The 19,279-nt window shown below is 36.5% G+C and overlaps 2 protein-coding genes across 2 annotated transcripts; one reads left to right on the forward strand and one right to left on the reverse strand.

Moving 5' to 3' along the window:
• Nucleotides 1–16: 16 nt before the first annotated feature.
• Nucleotides 17–2,358, reverse strand: LOC106433237 (putative E3 ubiquitin-protein ligase XBAT31). The gene is made up of 8 exons (XM_022711928.2): nucleotides 1,918–2,358; nucleotides 1,771–1,830; nucleotides 1,626–1,697; nucleotides 1,421–1,542; nucleotides 1,185–1,325; nucleotides 996–1,103; nucleotides 656–914; nucleotides 17–580 (listed from the first exon to the last, which is right to left on the reverse strand). Exons 1-8 carry the CDS (start codon nucleotides 2,098–2,100, stop codon nucleotides 155–157), a joined length of 1,371 nt encoding a protein of 456 aa, XP_022567649.2. The 5' UTR covers nucleotides 2,101–2,358; the 3' UTR covers nucleotides 17–154.
• Nucleotides 2,359–5,019: 2,661 nt separating this feature from the next.
• On the forward strand, nucleotides 5,020–7,407 carry LOC106433223. Its single transcript, XM_013874076.2, has one exon. The coding sequence runs from the start codon at nucleotides 5,020–5,022 to the stop codon at nucleotides 7,405–7,407; it is 2,388 nt and encodes a 795-aa protein (XP_013729530.2).
• The last annotated feature ends 11,872 nt before the right edge of the window (nucleotides 7,408–19,279 follow it).

The raw sequence follows: 19,279 nt of genomic DNA on the forward strand, positions 1-19,279 counted from the left end.
TATCAAAAGAACAGGGTTAATGACAACAAACCATTTTTAACTCGATCAAAAGAAACAACAAATCATTGATTTCATCACACAAACTCACTTTTTTCCTTATTTCAATCTCCCACCACAATAAAAGATCTATCTTTTATACATTCTCACCCCTTCCTCACAGTATCGGTTTGTCCATCAGCTCGTTGTCGGCTGCGATCCTTCCCGAGCCACGGCCGGTTATCTTCCCGAACGATCCAATGCTTGATAGTCCCATGAAGCTGCTGCTTTCTTCTCCAAGGTTCATCGATTTTCTATGCTTTCTGAGTTTTGAAGAGCTGACATCACCTGCCTCACGATCAACAACTTCGTCTTGGCTCTTGCTCTTGTCGTTGTTGTTGTTGTTCTGGGCGATTACTAACCGTGAGATGACACTTCTACAGAACGGGCATACCGGTGGAGTCACGGTTGAAGTCGTTGGGTTCGGTTTGTTGTGACAGCACAGTGCAAGAGTGCACTGTGCGCACATTTGGTGACCACAGTCTTTGACTTCAATCGTGCATGCTTGCTCAAAGCAAATGCAGCACATCTCCGAATCACTCATCTGTAAAACACGTTTTATACTTCAGTTAATATGCGTGTTTAACATGTTATCAAACAGACGAAGGATGTTTATTACCTCGGACATGTTATCATCTGAGGCAGTGTCGGAGTAAGATGGTGATGGTAAGGAGAAAGCAGTCCCCTTGAGGATTGTCTTCTCTCTCTCCCTGTTAGCATCCATCAGAGCCTGCTCCAAGAGCAGTTTCGCCTCCTCGTTAAGCTCGCTGATGAACTTTAACGGGGATGGCCAGACAAGAGGCTCTGCAGAAGAGGGGTTAAGCAACGCTCCACATGCTCCGTGCCTGTGTTTCATGGCAACCACATATGGTATCCTCCTGAAAAAAAAATGATTTCAAGATGATTGAATGACCGAAACGAGCACAAGGAAAGTGGGAATAGAGAAAGTTTATAAATACCCAGAAGCGTCTCTCTGAAGACGATCAGCACCCCAAGCAAGTAACTTTCTGACGCAATCAATAGATCCGCTTCTTGCTGCTAAATGAAGCGGTGTGCTCCCTGGAGACCTGTTTCAAGAAAGCATGGAAGGATAAGTAAATCTCCCAAAAGACTGAAACTTTTAACGAAAATGTTAATGTTTTCAATACCCGTAGAGGCTAGTGGAAGCACAAACAAGAGAGCCACTGTCCAAGAGAACATTCACACACTCAGGACGTCTCTGCCTAGCAGCAAGATGCAAGGGTGTTGCTCCTTTGTCATCTCTAATATTCACAAACCGCGCAAATCCCCTGGAAAAAAAAGGTATAAAACACTTCTCAGCAAAGAGATTGTTCTAAACATGCAAAGAGAGAGAGAGAGAGAGAGAGGGAGAGTGAGTAGTCACCAATGAACAGCAACGGGACTCGACTGAGCTGCAGAGAGGATGGCTTGAACACAATCAGCATGTCCATAGTAAGCTGCGTAATGCAAACACGTTCTTCGATTCACAGAATCAAACATCAAAACCTGCAAGAAGAAAAAGAAAAAATCAAATCCAAATCCAAATCCTGGATTTTGATTCTAAAGCAGTCAGAGGAATAAGAGAATACATTAGCTCCAACATCAGCGAGCTTCTTGACGCAAGAGATCCTCCCATACATAGCGGCCAGCATCAACGGAGTCTACAAGAAACACAATCAGCTAATATCGATTTCATCAAAAAAAATACAAAACAAATCAGATGTCATCGTTAACCTGCTTGTGACGATTCAACGTATCTGGATTCGTGAATCTCTCCAAAAGCAAAGACAAAATCTGCAAAATCAGAAATGCGCAAGTTAAAAAAATCGAATCTAGCGAGAAGATTCCGGCGAGATCTCGGAGAAAACCACCGAAACTAACCTCGATCTGGCCACTAGCGGCAGCGACGTGGAGAACGGAGTGGCGATCGTAAGGAGTGGCCTGATTCAAAAGACTCGGATCCGTGGCCATCACTCTCCGCACGGTGACGACGTCGCCGCACTGAACGGAGGCGAATATCCCGTGGTGCTCCGGTCTCACTCCGCAGCTCATGCTCTGCCCCATCTTTAGTGTAGAGATGATGATGATGATGATGATGAGGTTAGTGGGGGTAGGGAATCACGACACCGTCTGCAACCGGTGAGGCGCTCCGCCGTGAAAATAAAGCGCCACCGTGACGCAGAACGGTGGTTGGGGATGGAAGATGGAGAAGAAGAGAAGAGGGAAGTTTCACCATTTATGCACACATTTTGATAGGATATTATGACTATTGGCTTTGAGATATTAATTTTTAAATTTCTTTTTTTTTTTCGGAAAGTGGAAATAAAAGAGAGTGAGATGACTCGTAGTCGTATTGGAGTTTGAGGTTTGCCCGACGGGCAGCGTTTTTCTTTTTCATTCGCTTACTCTCTGATTTCGGGCAGATATTTTCTCTCCTTTTTCTTAATATCAATAAAATATACTTGAATAAGTCTTTTTCGTAAAAATACAAAGATGGCAATGCATTTTTAAATATAATTTAATAAATCATAGAAAACTAAATACTATTAACCCTGAAACACAACTAGACCTAAGATTAATTAGTCTACGATATTACCAAATTTTAATGTTTATATTAACTATGCATTTTAATATATCATTTAACTATTTAATTCAATTTAACTAAGAATTCTAATATTTCTAAAGTAAAATAACTAAAATTATTTATACAGATTCTTTTGAGATTGTAATCTAATAATTTTTACTATATTTTAAAATATAAATACAAAATAAAATTAATTTGAAAATAATTAAATTAACTTTGTAATTGTAACTATGAACCTTTGTTTCTATCTCTTTATTTATTATGATGCATTCTTTTAGTCTATTCTTGTGTTTTTGCTTCTATGTGTGAATAGTTACATACATGGTGTTAGGGTTTCAAAGGAATAGAAGAAAATAAATTTCTAAGATTGTTTAATCTGGAAATATCATTAGAGTTCTTCATATATAGTTGGTGCTAGGGTTTTAAAAGAATTCAAGAAAATGAATGACTAGGATTTTTTAATCGAGGAATATCATTAGATTTCTTCATCTATAGTTACTTTTATTGTTTGAACTTGATTACCTAGCTCATGAGCTTAAGTTGTTTTACGTTCAAAAGGGGTTCGATGAATTATCTCGAAGAATTTAAATGAACAAAATAATCTAATCAACGAGAACTGGTGTCAGAGAACTTTGTAAAATCATCAAAACTTGCTCATTAATGCATGTTTAACCTATTGAGTTCAACGAAAGTTAGTTGATTGGATTGTTAGACATAGTGAGAGTGAATAAATTATAAAACTGTGTTCTGAGTTCTAGAATTGAGTTTAATTAATTATGTGATAAGTGTTTTGCTTTCATCTGATTTCATGTGATTCTTTTACTGTTGAGCGCTTTATTATAGTTTTTCATTGTTAATTTACTCTACTGGTTTATTTAAATTGCATTACAATCTTAGTGTCATCCACTTTCATTAGACCTTGAGAACTATCCAATCTTTGTGGATCCGATCCAGATATGTATTGCTGCGAACTGATGTGCACTTACAGTATTGAAATTATGGTTATAACTTTGAGCTATCAGGGGTCTACATGTCGTATGAGTAATCAGACGTTAGATCTAATGGTGAAAGTGGTTAAGACGTTACAAGTGGTAACATAGCTGATTAGCTATTTCGGTTCTGACATGAGCGGCTGGTCTTGGTGCGCAGCAAAAACGTTATGCTTTGTGAGTGTGATAAATTATACATCTTAATTTTTGATATATAATGAAGTATTTAATATAATTTATTTATCTAATTATATCCCTAAAGTCTTCTTATCTTTTCACATCTGAAGAAAAATTCAAGGTAAGCATGATTGAGTCGAAGTAGTTAAAAGATGAGTAACCTATCTCAAAAAGATTTGTGATATCATAAAAATGAGATCAAAATATAGAGAAAAATCACGTGCTGATTTTATGGTTATTAAACAGTTTTTGAGCCTCAAAAAAAAATAATGCACTAACCAGTTGTATTATTCATGGACTGATGGTCTAAATGGTTTTGCCGCTACCACCCGCAAAATGCTATAAACCGCTTTACACAGTTCCAAACTTCTGAAAATCAAAAGATGGTTCCAGCTAGTGTTTGCGGTTGCGGGCGATTGCGGGATGGTAAATTTATTTATTTTTGCAAAAATTATATAAATATAAAATAAATAATTTTAAATAAGTCTTAAACATTGAGATGATATAAATATTACTATATACATATATATATAAAAGTTAAAAATGTATTTTTAAATATATTTTTCATATTTATTATACTAATATGATTTATAAATATAATTTGTATAATTATTATTGGGTTTTAAAATTAATTTTTATAATTAATGTTTTTTATTAAATAATTCACTAATTTTTGTTGTGAGTAAACCAGTCAAAAATAACATGCAAACGCAACAATGTTCAAACGTTTTGTCAGTCATACAAAATACTTAATAATGCTTAAAACCACAATCATCCATTTTCGCAAACTTCCGCACCCACAACTGCATCCAGTGTGTTTAAACCAGTCCGACCACTGGGAAACGAGTAAGCAAGTGTTAAGGTCCATGATGCAGCGCATCTCTTGTGTCTTGGGCCTTAAGCCACTTATGGGTTTACTTATCGTTTACGGTTTTGGTGTTGGTTTTATTTAAGATAAGCATGCTTTGTTAGAGATAAACATCTAGTTAGTTTTTCAGTTATTATTTGGCTTTATTTATAGTGGATTACGACTTCGTTGTAACACACGCTTTTGATAATAAGAATATTGAGTTTTAGAGCTTTGATAGCTAGAAGAGGAGTACTCTTCATCCCCTTCGATCGTCTGAACCTGTTGTTCGTCGATCAACCCCGCTTCCTTAACGCAACGTAGCTTCCGTCCTCTATTAGTTGGTATCAGAGCAGAACGTTCTGGGTGTGAATTCTCCTGCGATCATGCCTCCAAAGAAAGTCGATGTGGCCAAGGATGCACCGATAGGTGATTGGGCAGAGTTTCGTCAAGCTTTGTTCACAATGCATGAGGAGACTCAACGAACTATTCAACAATCAATGCATGAATTGGGTGAAACGTTACTGCAACGTTTTCCAGCGAATAATCCTCTACTTGAAGGAGATGGTGCAGAGGACAATCGCAATCCTTTTGCGAATCGTCAGGTACGTGGTGATATCGACAACGACGATAGGCGTGTTCATCATGCACCCCGTGTTGCTAACACAGATTCAAAGTGGGAATCTTCTTTCAAAGTCGAGATCCCTGAATTTCATGGTGGTAGTCGTGGAGACGTACTGTTGGATTGGATGGTGTCGGTGGAAGAAGTATTGGAGTTCAAACAAGTACCGGAGGATCACAGGGTGCCTTTGGTGGCAATACGGTTCAGAGGACACGCTGCCTCTTGGTGGAAACAAATCAAAACCACTCGGACGCGTACGGGTCGTGCTCCAATTCAGACCTGGGAAAAGTTAAAAAAGCACCTCCGCTCAACGTTCCTGCCACACAACTATGATCGGGCTGTCTACAACAAATTGCAAAACCTAAAGCAGGGCAACCGTTCTGTCGAAGAGTATGCAGAGGAGTTTTCTCTTTTGCTAAAATGTACTGATATTTACGATAGCGAAGATCAACTGGTCTCACGATTCATCGGGGGACTGCGCCCTCAACTCCAATCGTCCTTGGCGCAATTTGATCCTACTACGATCGCTGAAGCACACAGACGCGCGGTGACATTTGAACAACAGAGTCGAACTGGATCCTCCAACTGGTCTTCCCAGTCTACCCGCGCCAAACCCACCGAGTCTTCAACGACAACAACCCAGCCAACCAAGGATTCGGATCCTGCATCGGCGAACCAACGACCTTCCACTACGACGGAGGATCCAAACCTACGCCGTTCGTCGCGTATATCAGCAATTAAATGCTTCTCGTGCGGCGAACAAGGTCATCGTCAAGCGAACTACCCACATCAACAGCGACGTAGTCTCCTTCTCGAAGGAAACAAAAAAGATGATGCGGCAGTATACGACTCCTATGACGAGGAGGACACTGAAGTTGAAGCAGTGTTGCCGCCACTGGACAACAAAGAACGCCTTCTGGTCGTTCGACGTTCTTGGATGGTCCCACGACGACAGGACGATAAATGGTTGCGCACAAACATCTTCCGCTCTACCTGTGTCATCAAGGACCGCACGTGCACTTTTGTGATCGACATAGGGAGTTGTCGCAACATGATCGCACAGCACGCCGTCGACAAATTGGGACTCACCAGCGAGCCACACCCGTCTCCCTACACACTGGGATGGTTAGATGAGAACGTCAATCTGCGCGTCACTCATCGTTGCTTGGTTCCTTTTGCCATCGGAGAGCACTACCGTGACCGTACGTACTGTGATATAGTTCCGATGGATATCAGCCACCTACTATTGGGTCGCCCATGGAAGTTTGATCGGAAAATCACTCATGACGGCGCCATGAACACGTACAGCTTCTATTGTGAGAATCATCACAATGTTCTCCTTCCATCGAAGGATGCGTCTTTGCCGGCCCCACCGTCTCCTCCTCATCACGAGCTGTCTCCTCATGGCAAAACACTCTTGTGTTCTTACGGTGCTTTCATGACAGAGCTACGAACAGAGGGGTTTACTTTGGCATTAATACCGATGTCTGCTGACACTACATCACCACCGTTAGTCTCTCCTACACTTTCAGCGATTCTCCAAGAGTTCGCAGACGTCTTTCCATCGGATCTCCCGACTGGTCTTCCCCCTCTGCGCGACATCCAACATCAGATAGACCTGACTCCAGGCGCAGTGTTACCGAATCGGCCCGACTATCGCATGAGCCCTCTCGAACACGAAGAGCTTCGCCGCCAGGTGGAGGAACTGTTACGAAAAGGGTACATTCGCGAGTCTCTTAGCCCATGTGCAGTGCCTGCTCTGCTGATTCCCAAGAAAGATGGGACGTGGCGCATGTGCGTCGACAGTCGAGATGTGAACAAAATAACAGTCAGATATCGCTTCCCCATCCCCAGGCTCGATGACCTGCTCGATCAGATTGGCTCCGCGAAAGTCTTTTCGAAAATTGATTTAAAAAGCGGGTACCACCAAATCAGAATCCGACCAGGTGATGAGTGGAAGACAGCCTTGAAAACTCGAGAAGGCCTATTCGAATGGTTAGTCATGCCTTTCGGCCTCTCCAATGCGCCAAGTACTTTTATGCGCATCATGAATCAGGCCCTCAGACCATTCATCGGCAAGTTTGTTGTGGTGTACTTCGACGACATACTTATCTTCAGTCCTTCCTTGGCTGAACATGCAGTGCACCTGTGACAGGTTTTGGCGATTCTGCGACAAGAAAAGCTGTTCGCAGCAAGCCACAAATGTGAATTCGGTGTCTCCGAAGTCCTGTTCTTAGGATATGTGGTCTCCGCTAGAGGTCTGGCGATGGATACCTCCAAAGTTGAGGCAGTACGCTCTTGGCCGATCCCAACAACAGTGTCTGCAGTGCGTAGCTTCCACGGCTTTGCATCCTTTTATAGGAGGTTCGTGAGCCACTTTAGCTCCATCATGGCGCCCATTACAAGCTGCATGCGAGAAGGGAAGTTCGAGTGGACTCAGGCAGCAACAGAGGCGTTCAATCTCATCAAGGAAAGGTTAACAAAGGCGCCAATATTAGTGCTTCCTGACTTCTCTGTTACTTTTGAACTACACTGCGATGCTTCGAAGTTAGGCGTTGGAGCCGTCTTGAGCCAACAAGGACGACCAGTTGCGTATTATAGTGAAAAGTTGTCTAGTGCACGAGGTCGCTACAGCACATATGATGTCGAATTCTATGCTATCGTGCAAGCGATCAAACACTGGAGACACTACTTAGTTCACCGTGAATTCGTCTTGTACACAGACCATGATGCTCTGCGGCACCTTGACAGCCAAGCTAAAGTCTCCTCACGCCATGCATCTTGGATCTCATATCTGCAGCAATTCACGTTCTCCATCTGTCATAAAGCGGGTAAGCTGAACAGAGTTGCAGACGCACTCAGTCGACGGCATAGCTTGCTTATTACTTTGCACACCTCGGTTACTGGTTTCGCATCATTTGCTGACCTATATGCAACAGACCCTTTCTTTGGTCGTGTATACAATGAGGCGAGGTAGGGCATCTCCGCCAACTTCACATGCGACGAGGGTTTTCTTTTTCGAGGTTTGCGGATTTGTGTTCCGCAATGTAGCCTTCGCTTGCAGATCATACAAGAGCTACATAACGAAGGACATGTGGGAAGGGACAAGACACTGCAACTTGTGTCTCAGACATACTTTTGGCCTTCCTTGCGCAGAGATGTGGAGAGATTTGTGGAGCGTTGTTGTGTGTGCCAGCAAGCAAAAGGACGCGCAACTAACGCCGGTCTTTACTTACCATTGTCGATCCCTACCCAACCATGGTCCGATGTGAGCATGGACTTTGTCCTAGGTCTGCTACGCACCCAGCGAGGCTTCGACTCCATCTTCGTCATTGTGGATCGCTTTTCAAAAATGGCGCATTTCGTGCCTTGCAAGAAGACCACAGATGCAATCAATGTCGCCTCCCTCTTCTTCCGTGAGATTTACAGACCTCATGGGTTGCCTACGTCTATTGTTTCTGATCGGGACACTCGGTTCCTCAGTCATTTTTGGCGTTCGTTGTGGAAGCTTCTGGGTACTAGCTTGGATATGAGCACTGCATACCATCCCCAAACAGACGGCCAGACAGAGGTCACGAATCGCGCCTTAGGGGATTTGTTGCGTTGTCTTATTGGAGACAATATCAAGTCTTGGGATACTAAGCTTTGTCAAGCTGAATTTGCGCACAACCACGCCCTTAACAGAAGCTTGGGATTCTGTCCTTTTCAGGTAGTTTACGGGTCTATTCCTAGGTGCCCTTTGGATCTTGCGACCGTCCCAGATAAGACTCGTCACCATGGTGAAGCTGTCGATTTCGTGACAGACTTGCAGAAGCTCCACCGCCAAGCTCAATCTAACTTGGAGCAGTCCACTACCAAATACAAAGCCGCGGCTGATGTGAAGCGACACGAGCTTCGTTTTAATCCCGGAGATCAAGTCTGGGTTTATCTCACTAAGGATCGTCTTCCTCAGCGGGAACACAACAAGCTTCATGCTCGTAAGATTGGTCCAGTTGAAGTCGTAGAGTGCATCAACGAAAATGCGTACCGTGTCCGTCTTCCTTCGCATATACGCACGGCTGATGTCTTCAATGTGAAGCACCTCACGCCTTTCCATGGAGATAACACCGTTGCAGCTTCGTGGGCGAAGCCTTCCCCACCGGGAGAGACCTGATGCAGCGCATCTCTTGTGTCTTGGGCCTTAAGCCACTTATGGGTTTACTTATCGTTTACGGTTTTGGTGTTGGTTTTATTTAAGATAAGCATGCTTTGTTAGAGATAAACATCTAGTTAGTTTTTCAGTTATTATTTGGCTTTATTTATAGTCGATTACGACTTCGTTGTAACACACGCTTTTGATAATAAGAATATTGAGTTTTAGAGCTTTAATAGCTAGAAGAGGAGTACTCTTCACCCCTTCGATCGTCTGAACCTGTTGTTCGTCGATCAACCCCGCTTCCTTAACGCAACGTAGCTTCCGCCCTCTATCAGTCCACGATCCGAAGTTACAATTACTTTTACAGTTTTACTTAAATGGATGGTGTCATTACTTCTTTTCTTATAGTTGAGTTTTGTAAAACCAATCTACTTAAGTGTGAAAGCTATGTGGATTAAAATCAATTTATTAGAATAGTAATTTATCTAAATACGTGATGTTTAGTGCGTGTGCAGCTTTTTCTTTTGTCTAAACACAAGTTATAAGGTTTCTCGTTGCAGGGTGTCATTTTCTATTAATTGATCCCATTAACTTAGATTAATCACCACGCATCATATTCATAATATTCATCATATATGTTGTATTTTGGCTATTTTCATAATGATGCAGGAAAATATTTTAATATAGTTGACCAAATTACCATTTTTTATCCTGAAATATCCGTAACAGCTTGATAAAAAAAAAACCGTAACAGCATGATGTGGTATGGCCGTATGGGTAAGGGAGTCCGTCTATAAGCATGTCTGATGTTTGGATCCAACTTTAATCACAACTAGATTTTGACTTGTCTTTTTATATTTTTTGTTTTACATTTTATTAGAAATTTAACTTTTATATTTGTGTTTTTAGTCATATTTATGTTTTTTTATTTTTTTTTTGTTTTTTTGTTTATTTTTTGGCTAAAAATTATCAGAAGATCTAGATAAAACCCATATGATCAAATCTTTAGTAACTGAATTATAATAAATGTATTTATAATGTTTTAGATATGTAACATTATCTTGTTAGACCATTTCAAATTTAAGTGACAACTTTACAACAATAGATAAAAAATAGGATTTTATTTTAATAGATTAGATGAGTTCATTATATTCCAGCCAGTAAGAGTTGTGTTTTTTTGTTTGTATAATATTTTTCTTAAATGACTAATAAGAAATTTAAATAATTATATTAAAATAGTTAGATTATCCATATATCAATAGATCACGTTTTTGTGTTAATTGAATAGATTATATCATTTTATTTTATTTTTAATTAAATTACTTATGATGTCATGTATTATCCCATGGCGACATAACCTTTTGTGTGTGTGTGTCAGATTGGCGTTTGTCATGAGGATCTTGTGCTCCCCAAAAAATTTAGACGTAATTAATTGAAAAATAGGCACGAAAATAAGATTCCATGTTTGGAACGCACAATTAGTCTTATGAAATTAATATTACCCCATTCAGGATTTCTATATAACAAAATACGAGATTAATGTTTTTTCTTTTTCTAAAAGAGATTAATGTTTTTTACTTTTTCACTTTGAATAATTTATGAACTACCATCAGATCCTTATTCAATTTCTTAGTTAATATTTTATAAAGTTGTATAAAACATTGATTATGTCGATGAACTCATTGTGTAAATTCTTGCCTGCTCTGACCCATTACACGTGATTTGTTTCTGTTTCTGATGTTTTGGTATTTGATTTATTGGTGATGCTTACATATTCGATAATAATTGTAAATTTGAAAAAAGAAATAGTGAAGAATGATAATGATCGACTGACTGACTGTGAAAGAACTATTTCACAGTTGTGTCATTTGTTTCTTTCAAGAATCATTTTAATAAAAAGTTCATAACCTGATTGCTATGATTTCACTACTATGTATTTTGATCAAATTAAATAACGATACCCATAGAAACGTCATGTCTTAAATTCGTGTTGACCTAATAAAGAAGTGACTCATACCTCAATATTTTGTTTTTGCATAATTTTATTTTATCCTCATCTGTCGTTATTTTTATAGGTTATCGACTACTCCTAAATCAATAATCCAGGAGTGTCTTATTGTGGAGGATATAAAACAACCGAAAACGATAAAATTAAATAAATTAAAAGCGTACGGTAGACTGAGTAGTTGATAAAACCGAAGTGGCAGAAGTTTTTGGACTCAACTTTATGAACTTGTAAATCGAGACAAATCCGAATAATAAATAATTGATCGGCACGCGAGCTTTGTCGGACTCGACAATATTTTCTCTTACTTTTTATTTTCACCGACATTTTCTTATTTCCATGACTCGTTTTTTTGTTTTGTTTGATCAACTGATAAACAGGTCCGTCCCTCCCTCAAGGCAGTGAAGCATTGGCTTCAGGCCACAAATATAAAAATGAAATATAGGCCACACTAACCAAAATTGTTTGTAGCTTAAATAGTTTAGGAAGATAAAGTTGGATTTTCTTGTCCTTAGTTCGAGCAATACCTAAACCTTTTGTTATTAACAACTAGGATCGGCCCGTCCTACGGGCGGGATGTTATTTCGAAAATAGTTGAAATAATTAGAGTAAATATTTAATATAAATTTTTATTAAATTAAAATTTAAATATTTGTTTAGTTCAGTATTTGTTTTTCTTTTTTTGAAGTCTAAATATGGTTTTGTTGTGGTTTATAATTCAGAACATCTTCAATATTATTAAAAAAATAAAATGTGTATCAATGATATAGAGATCTACAATCAAATAGCTCTGCATAGTTGATTTTGAGGTTATTATAAAATAAGTTTGAGTTTAAATATATGCATGACACTTTAAATTTAAATTTATGCATGACAATCTAAGTTTAAACATATGCATGATAATTTGAAAGTGTAATAGCCTAATTTTTTTATTATTTGATTGGAAAGTATTAATGTTAATTACATATAAGATTAATTAAAAAATCTGGACTTCATTCTTTATTTAGCTTAGTTTACATCATCATTTGGAATTAGATGAACTCTTCTTTCTGTCATTTTTGATACTTATCAGTTTTCTTTGTTAGCCACAACTATTTTTCGTATCCTCTTGTTTTTGATATCATATTTTGTTTACATCATATTAGTAATCTATTATCCTCATTTGGTTACAAAATCTGTTGTGACATGGATAGATGTTCCTGCATGGAACAAACTATAATACAGATATCGAATATTGTTCTTTTAAATGTTTTTATACCTTTAATTTGTTAATCTTAACTTCAAAAACTTACTTCTTTATTGTTGGTGTTGTATACAGATCATCCAATCAAAATTTTCTTTTCTTTTTGAGAAAGGGCTTTCGGATCAGTGGTGGAGCCAGCCGGAAGATTTACCAGGGGCAATATAATGTTTGAGCTTAAAATCATGAGGGGCATTAGAAGGGATTTTAACACTTATCATAAAATTTTCAAAAAATCAATGAAAATAAATTTTTTCCAATAATTCATGTGGGGCAGCTGCCCCCCCTTACCACCTCTCTACCTCTGCCACTGCTTCGGAACATCCAATGAGTTAATATTCTATTTTATTCTTCATAACATGTGTCTCTGTTATGGAAGGAAAACATTTGCAAGTTAATTTTGTTTTAAAAACTGATTATTATATCTGCGTGGGTGCTGGATGCCCTGTTCTGAACTACGCCAGGCGCTGGTCGGGCGGCAAGTCCGGGCCTAGCGAATTTTCAAAAAATCAAAAATTAAACGGAGTATACGCGGGGCCTAGTTTTTAAGTATTTTTTATTCTATTTAACATTTGAAATTAATATGTAATGTAAATATTCACTATAAGGTGATAATTTATGTATACTGAAATTTATATCTGCAATTAAGTTTAACAAAATCTATTGTTAAATATATATAGGGTATATATATACGCTCGTACGATATTTTTAGATATATTATTTGGTGTAGTAATTACAAATGTTCTTGAGAGTCCAGTGGTTATAAACGTGCGTCCCCATATGGAGTACAGGGTTCGAAACGCGTCTAGGCATATCCAATTTTTTTTTCATTTATTAAGTAAGGGTAAAGTGGTAATTTCGAAACCATCTTCCCCAAGGGTTTCTCACGATTTCAGAAGCTGTAAACATGGCGGCCACTCAGTTTAAATCCATCAAAACTCTGTTTTAACACTCGTTTTCATGGTTTTTGCACTAATATAAAAGGTTTGAAGTATATTATTCGTTTTTGAAGCTTAAAATGCTAAAATCGATGTTTAATTTGTTATCTCCGATTTTGTAACCGATTTGTGCCAACTCTCCACGGCTACAGACCGCCGAACGCTTAACCGCCGCGTAATCGGTCACGGCGGCCGCGCTTTAGAACAGAGGCTGGATGTATTGGTCACTTTTTCAATGAACGCCAACACACCGACTACGTTTTAGTTTTTTTAATTCACTATGGTGATGATTGTTTTTCCAGTTTTTAGATTTTAGTTTTTAGTTTTTGGATTTTGGTTTTTGGTTTTTAGATTTTAGTTTTTGAGTTTTAGTTTTTGATTTTGCTATAGATTTTAGTTTTTTGAAAAGCTTGAATGGTTGTTTTAGATTTTGGTTTTTAGTTTTTTTTTCAAAAAAATTAATAAAAATATTATTAATAATAAAATATCTGTTATGAAATAATAAAGTATAATATATTTTCATTAAAACAAATAAATTTAACTAATAAGATAATTTTAAAACAAAAACTGTAAATACAAAATAATACTATCGTGCACATATTAAAAATAAGTTAATCTCGAATGCCTTCCATATTTTATCTCAAATACTACAAATTTAAAACTAATATCGTACATTCGATAAAATTCATTTTCCAAAATAATTTTTAAACGTATATTTATGAGGTTATTTATTTTCTGTATAAATAATTTCTATAGAAATTAATTAAATAGTAACTTTTAAAATAAAATTTCTTATTGAAAGATTTTTAAAATTTCTTTTATTTTTTATTTTTAGCATCAAAAGATATTCTATTTATTTTACAAGTATGAAAATTTTGTTCTTATATATAAAATTTCATTTCTGGTAAATTTTAGATTTTCAAAAACATGAATGGTGAATTGTACTTTAATTTTTAGTTTTTGAATTTTGACTATATTTAAGTTATTATATTAGATCTAAAGTTAAAGTTGATTAAATAAAAAAAAAATATTTGATACAATATATTATTCACTCAAAAAATAATAAATAATACAAAATATTACCACATAAAATAGTTCATTTTTATTTAAAAAAAATAAACAAAATTTAAATATATTTTAACACTATGATAAGTATATAAATTTATGTAATTTAATTATTAATATCTAAAGTTCAAAATATATATATAGTGAAATAAACATATAGTACTTATAACTTTACAGCAACTTCAGTTATATTTTCTAAAATTATAGTCTATGGTAAATATTAGTTAAACATTATTAAATAGTTTACCTAAACAAGGCTTCAAAATTTAACAAATATAAATATATTTTTCCTTTTAGGTTTTAGATGTCAGATAAATTATATTTATTCAACTACAGATGTTTGATCCGTTTATTTATATTGAGATTACTATGCTATATTAATGCATTAATTTTAACAAAAGAAAAGAAGAAAAAAAAGTAAACTCACGTACATTGTTGAAAAGCCAAGGAAATATGGATTTTTGTTTTTGTTAAGAAGTGGTACTTATTTTCAAAATTTGGTTTCCCTATAATTTAGGGAAACTATTTTCTAAGAAACTTGATTGGTAAAAAAAATAGTCTTTAGAAAAACAAAAACCAAAAACTGTTTCAAAAACCACAAACAATCAACCTCTGTAACTTTGCATATATTTAGGTATTTCTTGTCAAAGGCCGATAGAATCCAATATGGAATCTAATTAAAAATCAAAATACACATTAAAAGAGAAAATTTGATAAATACCCTATTTATTATTTAAATTTTCAAATTACTTTTTTCTTTTTAAAAACTACGCTTCTTAATATGTATAACTGGTAAGACATTTTAATCCTAATTTGAATTACATTTAAAAACTATTAAGAAGTAAATTTTAAATTCGAGTTTATTATTTTCCATGTTTGAAATTCATATATTTTGGAGATAAATACATGTTAGTATTTTAAAAACAATTGGATAAATTTTCTGAACTATCATAAAGGTTTCTCTAACCTTTTTAGTTTAAAAAACTCTAAAGAATAATTTACACAACAGCATTGTAATTATATTTATATTCCTTATTCATACAACATTTTTAAGTTTTTCCAATAAGTGGATAATTATTATTAAATTTTGTTATAAGTTCAAACGAAATTTGGTTTCCAAAGCTAAGCAAAAACATTGAGGCTAAATGAAACTAAAATTGAACATTCAAAATCCACTTAATCTAAAAAAACAGACGTGTTTTTTCAAATACGATTTTTTGTTGAACTAATATAAACAAACATTATTTGTAAAGTTATGGAAAAACATATAATGAAAGTAACAAAATATTATTTGTGGATAAAATCTTGTTTTATTTAAAATTCATTTCAGAGTTAGGTCCGATACGAGACATAATTATTTGAGATCATCGTACTATAAAACTATACATATTGTTTTGAACTTACATTATTAACTTTTTTATCAAGAGAAACAAATGATTTAGATTGGATGAGACAAATTTATTATTATGGGAGGAAAATTTGTATTAATGCATTTTTAACCCTAAACCTGCTTAGAATAAGCTGTGTTTTATTAAGCTGAACTCCATAATTTTCAATTTCAAATCGTGTATAATAGTAATAGTATATATATATATATATATATATATTATATTTGTTAGGCCTTTTTTCCCTAAATTTTGGTTTACTCCAATAGTGAAGATTCTGAGTGTATGTCATTTACAATAATTACAATAATTTAAATCCACAGAATTATAGACCAATAGATAATGTCAAGAATTATGAGAATGTTAAATTAATGTGAAAGTATAATTATTAAAACTCAAAAAAAAAATCCATGGCAGTTAAAAAAGAAAAATGGGAACAAACTAAAAATTGTGGGCTTAATCAAAGTTTAACAAAAGATATACTAATATACGAATCATTGCAGATCATCATAGTATAAAACTATATTTAAATGGATGTTATAATTGACATTTTAATTATTTTTACTTTATATATCGTTTATCATTTCCGTATAACTATCAACAAACTGGCTGTACACCCGAAGCACTTCTCTCCGGCTTCACTTTCCATCCTCCAACAATATTCACTATTACATAACCAAAACAAATGAGTAGAGAGAGAGAGAGAGAGAGAGAGAGAGAGAGAGAGAGAGAGAGAGAGAGAGAGAGAGAGAGAGAGAGAGAGAGAGAGAGAGAGAGAGAGAGAGAGAGAGAGAGAGAGAGAGAGAGAGAGAGAGAGAGAGAGAGAGAGAGAGAGAGAGAGAGAGAGAGAGAGAGAGAGAGAGAGAGAGAGAGAGAGAATTATTCACTGATAAACCTCCAACATGAAACATGGAGATAAAGCTTAGGTACTTGGATGTCCAGAATGGTGTCACGACTGTAAATGACGGTGAAGGAATTGTCTGAGTAATAATGTTTTGTGGTGCAATCTCCACTTCAAACTTAATAGAACAGTTGAGTCCAATAGTATGTTATAGTGCAAACGAAATAATGTTGACTGAAACGGTGGATGTTTGCCGGAAGCACCTGTTCTTCAAGGAGATGTAAGTACCTGGTGAGAGGTGGCAATGTTGAAGAATACAGGTTTAATATGCTAACTGACCCATGTTTCCCAGAGTAAACTGCAGGTGGAGTTGGATACTTCTCAGCATGATGAACCGGGTCATTCCTGATGGGAAGTAACTGACCTGTAACAGCAGCTTCTTATAAGATAACGATATTCTAGCTTCAAGTTCAATATAAAGGTACTGATAATGTAAAGAGGCATAAACATACAATGTAAAGAGCCATAGACATGCGTTTAGATGTTTTCATGTTGGGCAAGTACCCTTTGTTCTCTCGCTTCCTCTTTCTTCCCCATATACCTCTATGCTTCAGCCGTCGAACAACAACCTGATAATTGATATTCAAACCCATCGAAGAGAACCATTAACTTATACAAAAGATAATGATAACTATTCAAACCCATTTAATTAGCTTTTCAAAGCTAGAAAATAACACACACACACACACGATGTAAGAGTCGAAAAGTTGGAATCTTTTAAAAGTGGATATAGTAACTTACAGGAAGAAGACGGTCAGCGAGAATAGAAGGCTTGGTCAATTTGAACATATGGGCTTCAGATCGAAGCTTGTCATCGAAAAGAAACAGTTGTTCACCTTCTGGTTTTGCTTTCCTTAGCTCCATTTATGTCAAATCAAGAAAAGGAAAGAACAACGTAAGCAAAAAAAATGATTCAAGAGAAGATGAGATTTGATAGGAGGTTACCTTCTTTTGCGTTCCACCTCCGGATTTGGCAGGTTTGAAGGATGGCAGTGGACCTTTTTCTTTATTCAGTGCCTGGAATCAGCAAGAGAAACCATTATCAGATAATCAGAAAAAATATCAGATTGACAAAACTGGACAGAGTAGCGGTGATAATATGAAAGTAGCAACAAAAAATTGCATACTCGACTTTAATACGGAAAAAGTAATGAGGCTGCAACTTTTTTGATTGAAACTGAATTTGTTATGTTGATTTAGAGAAGATGTCTGGTTTCTATAACAGTTGTTTGACAGAGTAGCTCCTTTCTGGTTGCGTAACAGTGAAGATAACAGAAAAAGGTTCACGGAAAAAACTATCAGTGCTAATAAACAGAATAAAGTTCACCGGAAAATAATAACAGTACACCGGAGAATAATAACTCGGAACAATCAGTATATAGAAGAAACAAAAAAAATGTTAGATCACTCCCGAGTATAAGAGAGATGAGTTGCAGAGAGATTTCAAGATCGCGATTCGCAGAAGAGAGGTACGAAACTATTTATACCGAAATCGCCGACTGCACAAAGCATCTGAAGACATCGTAGTGGGCGTCTGATTTAATGAGATTAAAGACAATAAGATTAAAGACATAGTAATCACAACGCCTCCGTTATGTAACTGGATCGTCACCTTCTCTGCCGATCGAAGGGATACGAAGAACACAAACGCGTTCACCATCTCGAGTTAGGGTTTCCGCATAGTTAGGTGTTCGATAGGCCGCGAACAATAGATGAGGGTAAGCCCAAATTTAAGCCCAGACGAAAGACAAAACACAAAGCGCTGCGTTTCATTAAAGGAGGACACGTGTTGGCACGCGGGTGAACGAATTGATGATGTGGCATTCGACGTGGACCCTCCGGGAGTGATTCAAACCATTTTTTATATATAAATATTTTATTTATAAGGGCCAAATATCTTGACGGTACTGCTGATAAATTCATTAAAGAGAAAGTATAAGCCCAACACTAAGAGTCTGTTACAAAGTGAAGCCTTTGCCAAAGAGTCTGGAGACCCATTAGAAGATCTAGAGATGAAAGATACGTGAAAAGTAAAGAAAGAGAAAACGACAAGCGATTCAGTGATAGATAGTACCCCAAAGAGTTCTACCAATCTTTGATTCGTGATGATGGCTTGAATAGGCTCCTTGCAATATGATCTGAGCCAGATGATGTTGATGTTGAGAGAGAGAGAGCATGACCTAGGGCAGCTCGAACCGCTATAGCCTCCGCCATGATCACCGAGGAGACGTGATCCTAGTGAACACATCCCCGGTTGAGTTCTTCTCCTGCTTGATTCGTGAAGATCCACGCCAAGTCCGCCTCTTTGGAGTCTTTGTTCCAAGCCAAGATCCATGACTCGTTTATTTTTATTTT

The sequence above is a fragment of the Brassica napus genome, chromosome C4 (genome assembly GCF_020379485.1).
Source record: "Brassica napus cultivar Da-Ae chromosome C4, Da-Ae, whole genome shotgun sequence".
Lineage (NCBI taxonomy): Eukaryota > Viridiplantae > Streptophyta > Magnoliopsida > Brassicales > Brassicaceae > Brassica > Brassica napus.